Source organism: Protopterus annectens, chromosome 8.part0, assembly GCF_019279795.1.
Source record: "Protopterus annectens isolate FY-2018-M chromosome 8.part0, PAN1.0, whole genome shotgun sequence".
NCBI classification, from domain to species: Eukaryota; Metazoa; Chordata; order Ceratodontiformes; family Protopteridae; genus Protopterus; species Protopterus annectens.
Window position 1 is genome coordinate 1,075,444,440 of NC_056741.1, and position 20,192 is coordinate 1,075,464,631.

At 41.4% G+C, this 20,192-nt stretch overlaps 1 protein-coding gene across 1 annotated transcript in view; it reads right to left on the bottom strand.

The window, feature by feature from the left end:
• LOC122809226 (semaphorin-6D-like) overlaps positions 1-20,192 on the bottom strand; it is a 955,253-nt gene that overhangs the window by 259,172 nt on the left and 675,889 nt on the right. The window contains exons 4-5 of the mRNA XM_044080542.1: positions 19,877-20,073; positions 18,959-19,073 (exon numbers count right to left, since the gene is read on the bottom strand). Of these exons, the coding sequence (XP_043936477.1) occupies positions 18,959-19,073; positions 19,877-19,991 (230 nt within the window). The 5' untranslated portion in view covers positions 19,992-20,073. The remainder of the gene's footprint in view (positions 1-18,958; positions 19,074-19,876; positions 20,074-20,192) is intronic.

The window sequence follows — 20,192 nt, forward strand, 5'->3', positions numbered from 1 at the left end:
AAAGTAAATACTTGTAACAGTAAACATGCACCTATGCTGTTACTTTTTTAAAGTGAGTGCAGCAGTGACATAATCAGCTCTGTCTGGAAGCAGACTACTCCATGAAATACTTTCAAAATAGCAACAAACAGTGAACCAGTTGTATTACAGATGTACATACAGACATGCATATACACAGACAGATACAACAGAAGAAAAAAAGCTTCCTTAATTCATATCACAGGTATCTGAAAAACTATGGCATAGTTATTTGAAACAAAAAGAAAACTACTTGTATTTACTGTCCTTTCAAGGAATGCCCGGAATTATACACATTTACAATAGAAATGACTATTACTGGACTGAGAAGCTTGGGCTGTATGCAACACAACAAAGCTTTTCAGTGACTGTCCAGGGTAATCAAATATACTAGAAGCAGAGTGAAACTGTTTAGGATACTGCTTTTGGATGCCATATTGTAGGGTGTTTACTGAAGGAGTGCACAGTACTGTGAAACAGTAGACATATCAGTGGTAATTTACTGCAAAAAGTAAAGGAAATGGTCCTTCTTTAGGTAGAGTTCTCATATATCTCATGAGGAAATGCCTGACAATATTTCTTGTACTAAAAAATAGCTAGCTACTAGACAGACCAAAATCCATTTCCAAAAATAAATGAAGCTGCATTCATTCCTTAATGAAAGCAATAGTTTCTTCATCTTCAGAGCTCAACTCAGGCAGAGAGTACTGCTAAATCATCCTGAACGACATATGCTGCATTATATACAGAATCGTATATCACTTAACTCACTGTCAACTATGAAAATGTAGACGACTGCAGCAATCCAATAATTCATACTGCAGACAAAATTCCTGAAACCAAGCTCTTGACTTAATTTCACCAAATATCAACCAAACAACACTGCTGTGATACACAGGAGTAAAACTGTCACTAGAAATCTCCTTCAACATACATGTTCCCACAGACAAAATTCAACAAACCGCAATTTTTTTCTGCGGACCCCGGGATTAGCTTTATTGTGATGTGCCCACTTAATGTTGGGTTAGGCATTGGCTCATCACAACCCTGAACTGGATTAAGAAGGTATCATAATAAGAATGACTGAATGATTTCAAGCAAGCATCACAATGAAATCTTCATCCTCAGATAAGTGAACAGTTCTCATCAGCAGCAAATTTGTTTTAAACAAAAACTCTTTCTGGAAAGCCAAATAAGGAGGAACACACAACAGCTCCTGCAACTTAACACTTTTGTGCTAAAGTGTCTGCACTAAAAAAGTAACCGTCTCAAAATATGAGAAGACATACCACATGCCCCATCAAAGTACAATACATACAAGCAAGTTTCAGAAAAAAAAATGCCAAAGCAGTTTAACATGCTCTGTAGATGAGAAGTTCAAATATCTGACAAGGTGACAAAGGCACAGAGTCCTCCAGTGCGAGCACATGTATAATTGTCCTCCTTCTTCTGCACAAAAAATCTCCTTGGCTGTCATACATGCAACTGGAGGGATTTCAGGTCAGATGGCACGGTCTTCTGCCATTTGATGTTGTTGTGTCTTTCGGCTTTTCCCGGTTAGGGGTTGCCACAGCGGAACTCCGGTCCGCTAATGATTGGTAGTTGATTTTACGTGCCGAGTTACCAGCCCTGACGCACAACCTTCAACGAAGGTACGCCCATTCACGCATGTCTTCACATAGAAGACGCTCTAGCTGAGAATCAAACCGGACAGCGTCTTACTGTGATGTATACGTCACTAATTGAGTATAAGGGAAGATATCCCACTGCCTCATTATACTGTGGGTATACAATGTGCATCTGGTGAACTTACAAGAAACTAGTAAAAAACAGACATGGCACTCTCCTTTTCAACTTTCTACAGTGAAAGAAGTGAAGCATATACTAACAACTTTATTTAACCCTTGCCCCACCCCCACCAAACAATTGTCACTACAAGCTGTCACAGAGCAAGAAGAAAGTCCAATCAGACAGATTTTCAACTGAAGGTGACCATTTGTTTTTTAAGAGACAGTTCAACTGGTGGCAAGGGTCTGTCACATACAACTATGTTTTAATTAGTCTGCAAAGGCACTTCATATAATCTGTGACTACCTAAAGATGAATGACAGCTCCGGCGGATGCATTAGAGCACTATTTTGCTGAAAGTCCAAGCATATTTCCTTGAGTTTTTCATAATGGAACGTGAATGGATTCTTACTTCTGAGCAAAATATCAATGCTATCCTACTCCTGGAAAGAGAAAGTAAGATTACATTTTTAGGAATCCCTCTCCATCTGCAGTTTATCTGTATGAAAAGACTTTACACCCTCAAAACCTCACTTTGGTGTACTATAACCTCTTCATACCTCCAAACACTACAGATTTTCACAGAATGTCCACAGTTTTGCCTCTTATTTTGGTCTGTTTCACCTAAAACTGTTTTTCTGATAAATCACTGAGGAGTGAAGTCAGAAAATAATGACAGACATTTGAGATTTAGACTTTCTACCTTTAAGTAAACTCATGCTAATGCAAAACCTGTTACTCTTAAAAGGACTAAAGTTTTTAAAAGTTCAGTTTTAACTGTACTTTTGCTCTTCATTTCATGTAGGAATGACCACACGTAGATTACGGGACAGGGTCAGAGAAAGTACAGTTTTGTACCTACCATAAATGTAGATGATCGAGTGTAAACACTGCTGCAGTCATTACACTTGGGTTATCCTGCCATCAGGCGGTCCCGCAGTCTGCCAGAGTTCCAAAGTCTTGGTCCGGCGTCGGTTGCTGTCGCCTCCTCCCTGACGTCAGTGCGACAGGGGTATATAAGATGCAGCCAATGCCATTTTTTCAGTTTTTCTTGCCCCAGATGTCAGGTGCCCCCAAATAGGTAGGCAATACAAATTGCTAGTAAAAAATACAAAAGAAAAGCAAACAACCATTTTTAGTTACCAGCAAATACTCCCCGTAGGTAATAAAGGGTATATGCCCTAGGTAAATACCAGAAAGAGGGGAAGGAGGGAGGGTAACCTGGACTGCAGCAGTGTTTACACTTGAACATCGACATTTATGGTAGGTACAAAACTGTACTATGTTCATCGTGTTACACTGCTGCAGTCATTACACTTGGGTTGAATCCCAAAGCTGAGGTAGGGAGGCTGGATCTACAAGGCATTAGGGGTGGCTATAAGGCCCTGCAGTACAGCAGTGGCGAAGCCAGCTCTGGATTTGGAGTATAAAGGCAAATGGTAATGTCTGGTGAAGGTATACACAGAAAGTACAGTTTTGTACCTACCATAAATGTAGATGTTCGAGTGTTCACCCTGCTGCAGTCATCACACTTGGGTTATCCTGCCATCAGGCGGTCCCCGCAGTCGGCCTGAGTTCCAAAGTCTTGGTGCGGCGTTGGTTGCTGTCGCTTCTTCCCTGACGTCAGTGCACCAGGGGTATATAAGAGGCATCCCACGCCATTTTCTTCAGTTTTTCTTGCCCCAGATGTCAGGTGCCCCCAATAGGTAGGCAATATATATATTGCTATATAAAAATGTACATATAAAAATAAAACAATACCTTCAGGCACAAGCAAATACACCACAGAGGTTGTATAGGATAGAAAGGTATAGATAAGTCCATCTAGTTCAGAGGGAATGGAGGGAGGGTAACCTGGACTGCAGCAGGGTGAACACTCGAACATCTACATTTATGGTAGGTACAAAACTGTACTATGTTCATCGTGTTACCCTGCTGCAGTCATCACACTTGGGTTGAATCCCAAAGTTAAGGATGGGTGGTGGAGTTAAACAGGGTTAGAAGAAGCTAGAAGGCCCTGCAAAACTGCAGTGGAAAAAACAGCTCTAGTCTTAGAATATAGAGGTAAGAAGGTGGGAAAATGAATGGTTTGGTTTAGGGCCACACTGGATACTACCTTTGGCATAAAGGAAGGGTTAGTTCATAAAGAAACTCTGTCTTGATGAAAAATGAGGAAAAGCTCCACTGCTATTAGTGCCTGTAGCTCTGAGACTCTTCTAGCTGAAGTTATTGCTAGTAGCAGGGCAGTTTTCCATGAAAGAAATTTTAAATCAGCTGAAAAAGCTGGTTCAAAGGGCGGCAGTGTAAGCTTTTCCAGAACAAAGTTGAGATCCCAAGTAGGTGTTGGTGCTCTCCTGGGCGGTCTTATGTTCTTAGCCCCTCTGAGGTACTGTCTTAGGAGTGGATGTGAAAATAAAGGAGGATCCGTGTTGTAATGAGCTGAAATTGCTGAGGTGTGGATCTTAATAGATGAAAAAGAAAGTCCTTTGTGCAACATCTCAGTTAAATATTGTAGAATCTGAGGAATGTTTGGATCAAGAGGATTTTGGCCTTTAGCCTGGTTCCAGGCGCAAAATCTTTTCCATTTGTCTGAATAGGTTTTCCTGGTGCTGGGCCTCCTGGCCTCCAGAATGACATCCATAACAGCTTTGGATAGAGGTGTTGGTTGGCTGTTTAGGTAATTTGCCATGCAGCCAGGTTTAAAGTCTTGAGCTGGCTGTGTAGAATCTGATTGTCTCACTGGGTGAGCAGGTGAGGAATTTGTGGTAAAATCCATGGTGGGCCGTGGGCCATGTTCCTTAGAATTGGATACCAGTGCTGGCGTGGCCAGTCTGGTGCAATGAGTATCATTTGTGGCCTCTCTAATCTGACTTTCAGCAGTACCTTTGCTAGAAGAGGCAGTGGAGGAAAGGCATACACTGTTAATGTTTTCCAACTGAATGAGAGGGCGTCCACTTTCCAAGCTTGTGGGTGGAATGTCCTTGTGCAAAATTTTTGAAGTTGGTAGTTTTGGGGGTTGGCAAACAGATCTATGTCTGGGCGTCCCCATTTTTGAGTTATCATTGCAAATACTTGTGGATCTAGTTTCCACTCGTGGGGATCCATGATGTTTCTGCTTAGGTCATCTGCCAATGTGTTTTTCTTTCCTGGCAGGAATTGTGCTTGTAGTTGAACTTGGTAAGACAGTGCTGTGTTCCACAAGGTCATTGCTTGCCTGCATAGAGGGTAGGAATGTGTGCCCCCTTGCTTGTTTATGTACCACATTACTGTGGTATTGTCTGTCTTTATTATTAGTTGTCCTGGATGTAAGAGGTCCTTGAAAGCTGTTAGGGCATTATGTACTGCTAGCATTTCTTTTTGATTGATATGCAGATGCCTTTGATCTGTAGTCCATTTGCCCTGACTGCACTGTCCTGCCATGTGTGCTCCCCAGGCATAGTCCGATGCATCTGTTGTCATAGTTTGCCTGGCTGTGGGTAAGGTTAAAGGCTGACCCTTGTTCAGGTGACATGCCTGTGTCCACCATAGAAAGTCCTGTTGAAGGCAGGGAATAAGTGGTATCATTGTTTCCAAGCTGTAGCTGTGCTCAGCCCATATGCTTTTCAGGTACCATTGTAATTTCCTCATATGCAGTTTTGCAAATGGTATTAGTAGTATGCAAAATGCCATGAATCCCAAGGACTGCAGAATTTTTCTTGCAGGGAGTTGGGTCTTTGTTGCCATTATTTTGAAGTATTGAGTCAGCTGCTGTTGCTTGTCTGGCGTGAGATAAGCCATCTGGGCCGTTGTATTCAAGCTGGCACCCAGGAATATTATGTTTTGTGAGGGCACTAGTTTTGATTTCTTTTCGTTTACCGTGTACCCTAGGCAACTTAGAAGGTGTTTGACAAATGCCAGATGCTTTAAAAGAATGTCCTTGCTTTCTGCTTGAATAAGGCAGTTGTCCAGGTATGGGTATATTTGAATTCCTCTTTGTCTGCAGTATGCGATTACTGGTGCCAGGCATTTTGTGAAGACCCTGGGCGCAGTAGATAAGCCAAAGGGCAGTGCAGAGAATTGATAATGGAGTGAACCTGCAATGAAGCGGAGGTATCTTCTGCAATTTTGTCTGATAGGGACATGCAGGTATGCCTCCTTGAGGTCCAACGTTACTAGCCAAGCATTCTTGCCCAGCATAGGAAGAAGCTGCTGTAGTGTTAGCATCTTGAATTTTGGTACTTGCAGATAGGTGTTCAGAATTGAAAGATCCAGAATGGGTCTCCATGCTTTGTCCTTTCTTGGGACTAGAAAGAGTCTTGAGTAAAATCCTTGTCCTTGCTCCTGTGTAGGTACCTGTTGAATGGCTCTCATGTCCATGAGAGCTGTAATTTGTTTTTGTGCCTCTGCCCATTGATTTGGTGGCAGGTTTGGCATTCCTTTTATCCTTGGCAAGGTATGAAAGTGGAATCTGTATGCTTGTGAGACAATGTTTAGGACCCATTTGTCTTTTGTGATGATGTGTCAGTTGTCTGCAAAAAGTGCTAATTTTCCTCCCAAGGGAGCTGCCAAGAGAGATTTGCTTGGTAGTTTGAAGGTTGAGTCATTGTGTTTGTCTTGTGCTAGCTCTCCTCCTTTCTGGATAGCAATACTTAGTTGGCGAGGTTTGTAAGGGCCTTGTGACTGACCTCTGCCTCTTGGGCATCTGTATTTGCACCTCTGCGATCTGTCACAAGCTGGAAAGGACCAGTTTTTTGTTGGCCAATTTCTGCTGAAACGAGGGGGTTGTACCTGTAAAAAATCCTTGACCGTCTGCATAGATGTTGCCTTATCCTCCCCTCCATTTTCTTTAAAACCTCTTCTGCTTTGACACCAAATAATACATCCTGCTGCAAAGGTGCATCCAATAATTTTGCTTTAACATGATCAGGTAGGGTTTGTTCTTTTAACCAAGCATGTCTACGTATGACAGACCCAGTAACAGCTGCTCTACAGGAAGCTTCCAATGAATCAAATCCACATTGTAAAGTATGTTTGCCCACCATTTCAGCTGCATGCAACAGATCCTGCATTTCCTTGAATTCAAACTGTTCAGAATGAGTGCTCATTTTTTGTTTTAATTGAGACATTGGGAATTGCTGATATTTCAGCATGTGAAACTGACAATTTAATGCTCTCATAGCCAGAGTAGCTGAGGTGTATATCTTCTTTCCCCATCTATCTAGGGCTCTGGAATCCCTTTTAGAGGGCACAGGATTTTTAGCCATAGATGCTTTAGCCCCTTTGGGACCCTGGGAAATTGTTTCTGGGTCAGCCACACGGCTTTTATAAAGGAATTTGTGTGAGTCAGGTACTCTGTTATATCTGTCTGGTTTGGCTGGAGCAGGAGGTAGAGAGTCTGGATTTAGACTAGACTCCAAGAAAACATCATCCACAATGTCTAAAACTGGAGGGATAGTAAATGGTCTGTGCTGGGGTAGTAAAAGGAACTCTCTGAGCCTTTTCTTAGAATCAGAGTAGTCCTGGCCTTCCCAGTGGAAATGTTCCCTCATGGTATGTAAAGTTTCCCCAAAGGAGTAGTCTTCATGGGGAGATGCTGAGGGAATAGAGTCTTCAGCATCAGAGTCTTCATAAGGGGGAAAAGTGTAATCCTGTTCCTCAGAAGAATTTGAGGAAATTGAAACCTGGTCAGAGGAAGCATAATCCTCCTCTTGTCTTGGTCTTTTATCTGGAGGGGGATGGGAACCCCTGATTAGACTAATCAAATCTTCAGCCATCTTAAGCATCTGTTTCTTAGGCATGGGGCCTTGAACTGGAGACTGATGTACAGTCTTTTTTTGGTTTTAATGGAGTTTTAAGCTTAGCATAAGATTTAATGGTAAGTGTAGTCGGTCTGGACACCTTCTGCAACCGAAGGAGTTTCTACTGCACCAGGATCTCCTTCTGCTCTGGTGTCGGAAGGGCCTAATGAAGATGGCTGCGACGGCCTACTACACTCCGCTTGAGAATCTGAAGCTGTCTGTGGTTCCAATTCTGCAGTCGTCAGGGGCTGCGTAGGTGCCTCACTGAAAACCGGAGAACCGGCGACAGGCCCAGCAGAGGCCTCAGAGTCTGGCTTGTTCCTAGGCTGCCTGTCCTTATCCTTGCATTTTTTATGCATGCTGGTCGTCGGCTGCTCCGACGACATGATATAATTAAATTTCCTACCGAAGTAATGTCATGCGAAGTCAAAACGGTGTTTGATAGTTCGTTTATTAAACCTAGCACAAAACCGACAACCTGTGACGTCATGGTCTGGGCCTAGGCAAGGAATACAATAAGAATGGAAGTCCTTATGAGGTATTTGCTTCCCACAAGAAATGCAATTGTTAACTTTTTCTGACATCGGACTGAGGCAAGAAAAGGTTCCCCAATGGGGTACTTAGCTTTATTGAAGACTTCGGACTGAAATTCGATTAGAAAATTTCAGGTGTCGGCGGACCGGCACTTGCGAACTGATTCTGCTTCGGGCACCGCGCGGCAAGAAAGACTGAAGAAAATGGAGTCAGATGCCTCTTATATACTCCTGGCACACTGACGTCAGGGAAGAAGCAACAGCAACCGACGCTGGACCAAGACTTTGGAACTCAGGCTGACTGCGGGACCGCCCGATGGCAGGATAACCCAAGTGTGATGACTGCAGCAGGGTAACACGATGAACATCTCCATGTTGCTGCTTCCAAAATATCCTTGGTAGGTACTCCTCTGAGGTAGGCAGTTGAAGTGGCTGTTGCCCTGGTGGAGTGAGATCTAATGCTGCTAGGTACAGGTTTCTCATGGTGGGTATAGCAGAAACGTACACAGTGTCCTATCCATTTTGAAATAGTCTGCTTTGAAATGGCTTTTCTCTGTGCTCCTGCAGCGTATGCTACCAATAATTGCTCAGATTTTCTGAAAGCTTTGGTTTTGTCCAAGTAGAAGCGCAACTGTCTGTGAATGTCCAAGGAATGTAGTAGTTGCTCCCCTTTGTTCTGTGGTTTTGGATAAAAAGTTGGCAAGTGAATAGTTTGGTTTAGAGCCACACTTGATACCACCTTTGGCATAAACGTAGGGTTGGTTCTTAAAGACACCCTGTTCTGGTGGAAGATGAGGAAAGGTTCCACTGCCATTAGTGCCTGTAATTCTGAAACTCGTGCTGATGTTATTGCCAGTAGCAGAGCAGTTTTCCAAGAGATGTATTTTAATTCTGCTGTGTTAGCTGGCTTAAAAGGAGGTAAAGTTAATTTTTCCAAAACAAAGTTCAGGTCCCAAGAAGGTGTTGGTGCTCTACGGGGCAGTCTTATGTTTTTAGCCCCTCTGAGGTATTGTTTGAGCAAAGGATTAGAAAAAATTGGTGGATCCGTGTTGTAATGAGCAGAGATATGGAGGCGTGGATCTTGATGGATGAAAAAGAGAGGCCCTTGTCCAGCATCTCAGTTAAGTATTGCAGTATCTGAGGAATGTTTGGGACTAGAGGGTCAAGGCTGTGTGCTTGGTTCCAGGCACAGAATCTCTTCCATTTGTCCGAGTATGCTTTCCTGGTGCTAGGCCTTCTGGCCTCCAGAATGACATCCATAACAGCTTTGGAGAGAGGCATTGCTTGCTTGACTAAGGAATTTTCCATGCAGCTAGGTTTAAGGTCGTTAGCTGGCTGTGAAGCATCTGATTGTTGTGCTGAATCAGCAACTGTGGAATTTGTGGTAAAATCCAGGGTGGTTCTTGTGTTAAGTTCTTTAAGATTGGGTACCAGTGCTGGTGTGGCCAGTCTGGTGCAATCAATATAATTTTTGGCTCTTCCTGCCTGGCTTTTATGAGTACCTTTGGAAGGAGAGGTAAAGGGGGGAAAGCGTATACTTGTAGTTTTTTCCAGCTGAATGAGAGGGCATCCACTTTCCATGCATGTGGATGGTAGCTGCTTGTGCAGAATTTCTGTAATTGGCAGTTCTTTGGGGTAGCAAACAGATCTATGTCCGGGCTCCACCATTTTTGTGTTATCATTCTGAATATTTGTGGGTTCAGTTCCCCTTCGTGTGGGTCCATAATGTTTCTGCTTAGGTCTGCCAGTGTGTTTTTCTCTCCTGGCAGGAATTGTGCTTGCAGATGAACTTGGTAGTTTAGAGCTGTGTTCCACAAGGTCATGGCTTGTCTGCAGAGGGGGTAGGAGTGTGTGCCCCCTTGCTTGTTTATGTACCACATAACTGTGGTGTTGTCTGTCTTTAATAGTAATTGTCCTGCATTTTGTACAGCTAGCATCTCTTTTTGATTGATGTGGAGATGTCTTTGCTCTGTGGGCCACTCAACCTGGATACATTTTCCTGCCATGTGTGCTCCCCAGGTGTAATCTGATGCACCTGTTGTCAGTGTTTTCCTGGCTGTGGGTTGAGTGAAAGGCTGTCCCTTGTTGAGGTGACAAGCTTGTGCCCACCATTGAAACACCTGCTGTAGGCAAGGAATTAGTGGTATAACGGTTTCCAAATTTCGACAGTGTTGAGACCATATGCAGTCTGGCATATGGAATTAGTAGTATGCAAGATGCCATGTAGCCCGAGGCCTGCAGAATTTTTCTTTCAGGGAGTTGGGTCTTTGTTGTCATTAATTGAAAATACTGAGTCAGTTGTCCTTGCTTGTCTGGCATGAGATAAGCCATCTGGGCCATTGTGTTCAAGCTGGCACCCAGGAATATTATCTGTTGTGAGGGCACTAGTTTTGATTTCTTTTCATTTACTGTGTACCCCAGGCAACTTAACTTTTTTATGTACGCCAGATGCTTTATTAGAATGTCCTTGCTCTCTGCTTGAATCAGGCAGTCGTCCAGGTATGAATAAATTTGAATTCCTTTTTGCCTGCAAAATGCAATTACTGGTGCCAGGCACTTTGTGAAGACCCTGGGCGCAGTAGATAAGCCAAAGGGCAGTGCAGAGAATTGATAGTGCATTGAACCAGCTAGAAATCTGAGGTATCTTCTGCAATTTTGTCTGATAGGGACATGCAGGTATGCCTCTTTGAGGTCCAAAGTCACGAGCCAAGCTTTCTTGCCCAGCATGGGAAGAAGCTGCAGTAGTGTCAACATCTTGAATTTCGGAACATCCAGGTAAGTGTTTAGTGTAGAAAGGTCCAGAATGGGTCTCCAGGCTTTGTCCTTTCTGGGAACTAGAAAGAGTCTTGAGTAAAATCCTTGTCCTTGTTCCTGTGGTGGTACCATCTGAATAGCTCTCATGTCCATGAGTGCTGTAATTTGTTTTTGAGCCTCTGCCCATTGATTTGGTAGCAGATTTGGCATTCCTTTTAGCCTTGGAAAGGTGTGGAAATGGAACCTGTAACCTTGAAATACAATGTTGAGAACCCATTTGTCTTTGGTGATGCAATGCCAGTTGTGATAGAAAAGTGCCAGTTTTCCTCCTAAGGAGGCTGCCAAGAGAGAGCTGTTTGGCAGCTGTAGTGGAAAGTCATTGAGGCTGTTTTTTTATAAGTATGAGGCCTGTCTTCCCTTTCTTTTTGGCCTGGTGTGCCCCATTGTCGAGGCCTGTGAGGGCCTTGCATCTGACCTCTACCTCTTGGACGTCTGTATCTGCCCCTTTGAGGTCTATCTGTGACTGGAAAGGACCAATTCTTTGTTGGCCAATTTCTGCTAAAACAAGCAGGCTGAACCTGTAAGAAATCTTTCACCATTTGCATACATTTTGCCTTATCCACCATCTTCTTTAATACCTCCTCTGCCTTAACTCCAAAGAGCACATCCCGCTGCAAAGGTGCATCCAATAGTTTGACCTTAACATGATCTGGTAACATATGTTCTTTTAACCATGCATGCCTTCTAATGACAGAGCCTGTAACTGCTGCGCTACAGGAGGCCTCTAAGGAATCAAACCCACATTGCAAAGTATGTTTTCCTACTTGTTCAGCTGCATGCAATAAATCCTGCATTTCTTTTACGTTAGGAGGATCTGAATCTGGAAGCATCTTTTGTTTCAACTAAGACATCAAAAATTGCTGATATTTTAGCATGTGAAACTGGCAATTCAAGGCTCTCATTGCTAAAGTGGCAGACGTATATACCTTCTTTCCCCATCTGTCTAATGTTCTGGAATCTCTGTCAGAGGGAACTGGGTTTTTTGCTGATGAGGCCTTAATCCCTTTGGGTTCCTGAGAAATAGTTTCAGGGTCAGCAACAGGGCTTTTGTACAAAAATTTGTGAGAGTCAGGGACCATCTATCAGGTTTAACTGGGGTTGGGGGTAAGGAGTCAGGGTTCAAACTGGATTCAGTGTACACATCATCCACAATGTCTAAAACTGGTGGGATAGCAAGGGGTCTGTGTTGGGGCAATAAAAGGAAGTCTCTGAGTCTTTTCTTGGATTCTGAGTAATCCTGGCCTTCCCAATGGAAATGCTCTCTCATGGTATGCAAGGTCTCCCCAAAGGAGTAATCCTCAGGCGGAGGGGCTGATGGAATTGATTCCTCAGCATCAGAATCCTCATAAGGGGGTAAAGAATATCCTAGGTCCGAGGAAGAGTCAGAGGAAATGGACACCTGGTCAGAAGATTCATAGTCTGCATCCTGCCTGGGCCTTTTATCAGGAGGGGGATGGAAACCCCTGATCAGGGTGATTAGGTCCTCAGCCATTTTTAGAATTTGTTTCTTAGGCATGGAAGCCTGTCCTGGAGAGAGTTGTGTCTGTTTCTTAGCCTTTAAGGGGGGCTTAGACTTAACAGAGGGTTTAATAGTTAACTGGGTAGGTCTGAAAACACCCTCTGTAGCTGTGGATTGCTCAGCTACTTCGGTTTCTCTGTAGGTTTAGGATCAGTAAATTGAAGGCCTAGTGCATCCGAAGGCCCAGCCATCTCCACGTGGGAGTCGGAGGCGGTCTGTGGTTCTGTGGAAGCGGTCGTCAGGGGCTGCGTAGGCACCTTGCTGAAAACCGGAGAACCGGCGACTGGCCTAGAAGAGGCCTCGTCATCCATTTTGGGCCTCGGATGCCTGTCCTTGCGCTTTTTATGCATTGCGGTCATTGGAATTTCCAACGGCATGGTGTAATTGGATTTTCTACCAAAATAATGTCAGGCAAAAATCAAACCGACGTTTAATGGTGCGCTTGTTAAACCTAGCACAAAACTGACAACCAGTGACGTCGTGGTAAGGGCCTAGGCATGGAATACAATAGGAGTGGAAATCCTTATGAGGTATTTGCTTCCCACAAGAAATACAGTTATTAACTTTTACAGACATCGGTCTGAGGCAAGAAAAAAGTTTCCCCAACGGGGTACTTAGCTTTTTTAGAAGACTTCAGTTCTGGATTCGGAATGAAAATCTCAGGAGTCGGCCGACTGGCACTTGCAAACTGCTTCTGCTTCGGGCACCGCGCGGCAAGAAAGACTGAAGAAAATGGCGTCAGCTGCATCTTATATACCCCTGTTACACTGACGTCAGGGAGGCGGCGACAGCAACCGACGCCGGACCAAGACTATGGAACTCTGGCCGACTGCGGGACCGCTCAACGGCAGGATAACCCAAGTGTAATGACTGCAGCAGTGTAACACGATGAACATCATGCATATGATATATATATAGAAAGGCGGATAGTAATGCCCTAGCCAGGCACACTATGGATATGGGAGCATCACATACTTTCAAGTTCATGGTGATGGAAAAAGTCTGGATAGGTAATAGAGGAGGAGCAATCAGGAACATAAGAGAGACAAAAGAACTCGAATGGATAATCAGGATGCGTGCAAACATGGGTAAAGGTTTGAATGACAAAATTAGCATTAAACCGGTTTTGTTGAATAAACCATTAAATAGATAACATTATAATTTTTAACTATGTGAAGTTATGTAATATGTTTTATCTAGCTCGTTTTGAGATGTAAATGCTTTGTTTATTTTATGTATGCAAGAATTAATATATATAAGTGAAGTGATTTTTACTGGGAAACACAGTGATTGGTTGGAGCTCTATATAAAAAGTATGGAAATTATGTATTGTATTGTCTGATGAAGCAGCTTTAGCGGCAAAAGCTCTCAACCTTTTTACTTGGATTAAATTGTTTGATGTTTTTATCAGCCGTGGTCTGGTATCTCCTATTTTTTCATTTTGTGTTTCAGTTTTAACTGTGTTTTATACCAATTAAGGCCTTGGAGAAAAACTTCTCAAAATTGTACAGATTTTTGCAGAAGGTCCAGATTTTTGCCTCAAACATTTAGCCTATTCCTCAAAAAATCAGGGGTTTTCTGGAAAATCACTAAGGACTGAGGTCACTAAAAATGACATATACTCGAGTTATATATATAGATATAGATATATATATATATATATATATACACACACATACACACACACACACACACACACACACACACACATATATATATATATATATATATATATATATATATATATATATGGGTACATGTCAGTACATTGACAAGTTAGAAGATCGACATCCACTTCACCGACACATGAAATAATCGACACCGCAAATCACAGACATTTAACAGGTAAGAAGTTTAAATTTCGCTAATCATGCCTACCATGTTTTAGTAAGTGTGGCAGTGTTATGCATGTGTGGTAGGCATGATTAGCGAAATTTAAACTTCTTACCTGTTAAATATCCGTGATTTGCGGTGTCGATTATTTCATGTGTCGGTGAAGTGGATGTCGATCTTCTAACTTGTCGATGTACTGACATGTACCCATATACACACACACACACACACACACACACACACACACACACACACACACACACACACAGGCAGTGAATTTAACACAATAAGCATATCAATAATGTCAGTACGCCGCACACAACATACAGAAAAGAACTCAAATAAGGTAAGCAACTACTTCATACTATAAGATTCAAAAATTACTATTAGGATATTTGAAACACAAGTTTAAATCATGTAAAACAATCACTAAGTCTAAATGCACTAGTAGTAAGAGGATGAAGTCATTCATATTTAAAATATATACAATAGATTAGATGCTGCATACACAGTTTGCGGGTTTTTTTTTTTTAGTTTAGAAAAAACTGATTAAGAAATACTTTATGAGCTTTTTCGATTAGAAAAAGCTGATGAAATACTTTGTCAGGGTGCCAAGTAATCATCCAGGTGCATTAAATAATGTATATTTATATTCTGCCCGTAAATGCTTTTTTTTTTTTTTAGTCTGGATTAAAAAATGTTCAGAACCGTGTTGAGGAGAACCTCTGCTGTGCTGCTCCACTATCCCACCTTTGACGGATATCTACCCCTCCCAGGCATGACATCATTGGAGGGCGGGTATGCCTATAGCAATACCTTACAAAGACAAGGAACTGGAAGGGATTTCTGCCTTACCAGGAGTAGGTAATAACATTCTAAATCCATTACACAGTAATGTAGCTCATTACCATTTCCTGTGTAGCAAGATCCCTGCTGAAGCTGCCTGGTGCAACTATTCTACCTGTAACACAACCCACATCTTAAACAGCAGTGTTTTGAGAAATCTAAAGTTGGGGTGGGGGCTATAACACAGCAAGACAGCCATCTCTAAGTAAATGCATTGTTTTAATTAACTAATTTAACAGAAACACATTTATCATTCACTGTGGCTACGTACTGAATTGCCATTTAAAAATAAATTACACTTACTTAGAAAACAGCCCAAGAAAGAGCATGGCATTTAATACATTACCAGACTGCTTGTATACAAATCAAGACAGCCTTCAACTGGGTCCAAGGATGCAGCCAGAATAAAACACTGACTGCACAGGGGTGATAATGACAAATGAAGCCCACGCTAAAAAGGCAGGAATATTATTTGTAGGCTGTGCTGGGTAGTATAAATATCAATGTATTTTTCTGCATTAAAAAAATGACTAAGAATTAAAACTGTACTTCTGCATTCATTTCAAATACGTGCAATGGAGCAAATCATTTCCCTTTGCTTGGATGAATGTTAAATGGATAAAGTTCAACTTTTTACTTTTTCTTCCGATTTAAATACTCCCCAACTGCATATTTATAGGAAATAACCGTCACTATGCTTTTAGTTGTCCACGAGCTCTGATTCTAATTGGCTAGGCTTCTTTTTTTCTTCGCAGTCGAGTGACAATGGAATTAGTAAATAAGAAAAGATAGGATGGGGGGTGAACACCACTACATCTGGGGTGCAGTGATGCTTGATCCTGAAAAAAATGTACAAATAAATAAATATAAACTTTAAATCTCTGTCCCTCTCTCTCTCTCTGTGTATATGTGTGTGTGTGTGTGTGTGTGTGTGTATATATATATATATATATACATACATACACACACACATATAAAATAGTCAACTCACCACTAAATGGCATACATTAATAGTCAACATACAAACACAAAACATTGAACCACAAATCATTAAAAAAAGCTTAAACAATAAATTAAAAAAAGTCAGTTTTGCAGGGTCAAACACACCCTGCACCCACTTGTTTATATACTGTGCCCCACACCCACTGCTAAAATCTTCCAACGCAGAGGTTGCAAAATACCAGGGGAAAGAGCATATTTCACATTTCCAGTATTACATCGACCTGACACCATGAGAGTTGATCAAATGGAGTCAGCAAATTGGGTATTGATCAAACATCACTCTACCAGTTCATACATATATATATAGACATACACATGGCGTACCTTAAAGCAACCTAAGGTTTTTGTATACTGGCCGAATATCGAGCTACCCAGGTGCAAGGAATACTGCAAAACATGAATGGAAGGACATAATCTGTTTTTAATTCTGCTGCTGTCGTTTGCTGGCCAGTATTAGCAAATTTAACTGTCTGGCATGATACTGTATTTTAAGAAGTGAAGCAGGGGTGCTTAACAATAGTTATGATTGGATCTCATACTACAGACTATTTTAAATGGTTTGCCTTTTTCCAGATATTGCAGCGTAGTCACCACACTGCATGCACTACATTTAAATTAACATCTTTAAAATAAGGAATATGCAATAACAAGAACATAAAATTTGAAGACAAAAACTGACACTGGATGTTTTTTAGCAATATGAGAAAACATTTATTTTTTTTCAAAAGGAAGACTGATGAGAGTTTGGGGATTCATAAATGATGAGAAGACTGCAGAATGCATATGCAGAAGCACTGGGCATAATTTTGGAGGGGGAGTGGGATTAACTAGGATATGCATCCATAAATGGGCATGCGCAGTGTGTGTGCCGCACAGAGTTGATCTGTTGTCATAGTATATATGCCCTGTGTAACACAGGATGAATAGAACAAACAATGAAATGTAAAATCTCGGTTTGAGAGTGGATTCTGGGGAAAAGAATCATGTAGGTGGGAAGGAAATTTTGGATGAAGGAGAAATCATAATAAAAAATTAGTACTATAAGTTTTAACAGAGATAGATAGCAGGTGCAGTTTTCTGGCTGACTCTATAACAGGAATAATGGAAGGATAAAACTATGAAGTAGCACACCACCAAAAAGAAAGTGCCGCAACTCAGTTGTTATTTTGTTAATTCTCATTCCACCTGCTACACAGGAACTGATGTAAATAGATGTAGGAATAGGGGCTGGGTACAGATTAAGATCTTAATATCTGGTTAATCCTAGGTAGGGCTGTTTACCTAGTTTAACTTAACAATTCTAGACTTTCTTTACAACATATAGTTTCTGTAAAGTACAAGCTTTATCAGTCCAGTAACCTGACAAAAGAAAGGTGCGGAAGGTAGCATCTAGTCTGCAAAAAAATTAAACTACTTTATAAATTTTGTAATGTTAATATTATATTTACTTATGCTTGTTAATTCGGTGGGTGGGCAGATCTACCTTTACTCTTTTCATCTATGACCTAGGTATGCAGAGCACACTGCAATCTTATGCACATGTTACAGATGTATATTGCAATCATGTGGACATGATACAGACATAGACTGCAGTCATGTGCGCATGATACAGATGTAGACTGCAGTCACATGCACATGGTATAGACGTACAATCCAATCACGTGCATATGGTACAGACAGATGCAATCACGTGCACAGTATACAGACGTGGACTGCAATCATTTGCACGTGATACAGATGTGGACTGCAATCACATGCACATGGTACAGGTGTACACTCCAATCACATGCAAATGGTACAGATGTGCATTGCAATCATGTGCAGATGGTATAGACAAACTTCAATCATGTCCACATGGTACAGATGCATACTGCAATCACGTACATATGGTACAGTCTTGACGACACAATACAAAGATTTCCATCATTTTTATGTGAACAGCAGTGACATATCCAGTTACAACAACAACACAATCAAAGCCTTGAACAGATTCTTTCAAGCACCATCCCAAATAAGATCTTGCCTAGAACATAGCTCTTTCAGTATCTATAAAAATTCAAGGCTAATGGTTCTGGGTAAGGACAAAAATCAGTTACACACACTTCTTTCAATATCTATAAAAAATCAAAGATACTGATTATTGGCTAGGACAAAAATCAATTATCTTAGACATTAGCTATGACAATACAGAGAACAGACTGTTACAATACATACAGAAAGATTTAAATTATGGTGTTTGCATATTACAGAGCATATCCATAGCTCAGTGAAGAATGTTATTGCGGGTTTAGCTGCAGCTGAATGACCAGATAACATCATTAATTTACACAAATGTGAAGTGTGCAGTTCTCAACTTGAACCTTATCAGTATTTGACATTACTGCTCTGAAATATTTAGCTATCAAAACTAACCTACGACAGCTTACAGCAAGAGTTAATACTAACAAACATTTGTAATTTAGACCCGTGAAAGGCCAATATTGCTTTATTTCCCACTAATGACTTTGTAAAATGATTGCAGCAATTGCTTTTTATGCTACTGATTACATTTGCAGTAGCAGAAGCCATTTCACGAAAGCTAAAAACAATACCAGGACAGGGAGGCTCTTCCTTCCTTCCTTCTTGCTGACCACCCCCTCCCCCCAAGCACAGATAAACAATTGGAATAACTGTACAAAGCAGGTCACTCCTGTAAGGAGTACTGACACTTTGGTTTCAAGGTCTTTAAGTTGTCATGAAATCACAACAATTAGAACCTTACTTCCTGATGATGTGTTTATCTTGGGTGTGTATTGCTGGGTGAAGGGGGTTGGGGGCAGAAGACTTACCGGGCTGCTATATAGAGAGTTGCATTGATCTTCAACATTTTTTGAAAATCCAGGCCTAGCCTTTTAGTCTCATTGTCTTCCCGTGAGCCTTGAAACACTGGATACACAGAGGAACCTTAACAAAAAAGAACACAAACAAGGAAAAATGTAAACATCATAATTAGAACAGTGACATCCCTTAAGCTCCACTCAAACTCTACTGTGTAAAACATGAAAAATCTCTTCAGCACAGTTTACAATGTACTCCTTGAAATCTGCCTGTCACAAAAACTTAGGTCATAAAGACTGCTTCCAGATAACGTCCTTTTAAGTAGCTTGCAAGCAGAATTTGACTTTTCAAGCATTCCTTCTTTTATACTTCAGGTCAGTCCGTACATTATAAAACAAAATTGAAATTTATTTAACAATGGACTTGTCTCCCACTGTTATCTGGCATGTGGTACTTCCCTACACAGGTGCGGTGACTTGAACAAACTCTGCCTATTTTATGAAACACTACTGAAAGGCTATCTTATATTTCATACAACAAGCAAATGATTTCAAGTTATTACCACGGTAAATATAAGGAGATAAAAAGGTGGTTACAGTGCAAATGAGCTACTGGAATGCACTGTTAGTTTGCAGGAGCACAAGACTGAGATGCCAACTATCTGCAATTTTGATCATTACTTTCCCTAGTACATTCATACTTTCGGAGAATAAATATAGCTGGTGGATCACAACTGGGACATAAAACATCAGAGGCCTTGCAACAATAGCACCTCACCTTTCTGTAAACTACTTCTGAATACATTGCATATGAAACACATGATCCATGCTAGCTCACTATTAAATTCACTGTGTGCATTACTTCAGTCTTTTAACTTTATTGATGCTTGTAATCATGTGTAAGGATGTAACACAGTATTCTTCACTTACCTTGAGGGCCAACAGTATTGATGGGTTCATGGTCTCTTGGAAATGATACTGAGGAAGCCAGCAGGACTGTTGTGAGGTGAAGCAAAGTAGAAAAGTACAGGCGAGACATTCTCATGCCAAGTCTTGTTGAGAGAGCAGGAAGCGAGATGCTCGCCTGTCTCCTAGCACAGGTACATCTTCTGTCACACTAGCAGCATCTGTAAGTAAAATTAAAGGTGATTAGACACTGGTAAGGCCTCTAGTAGGAGGGTAAGAAAGGCAATTATAAGCTTATTGTACTACCATTGTTAAATGCTTTTAGATACAATGTCAAGGA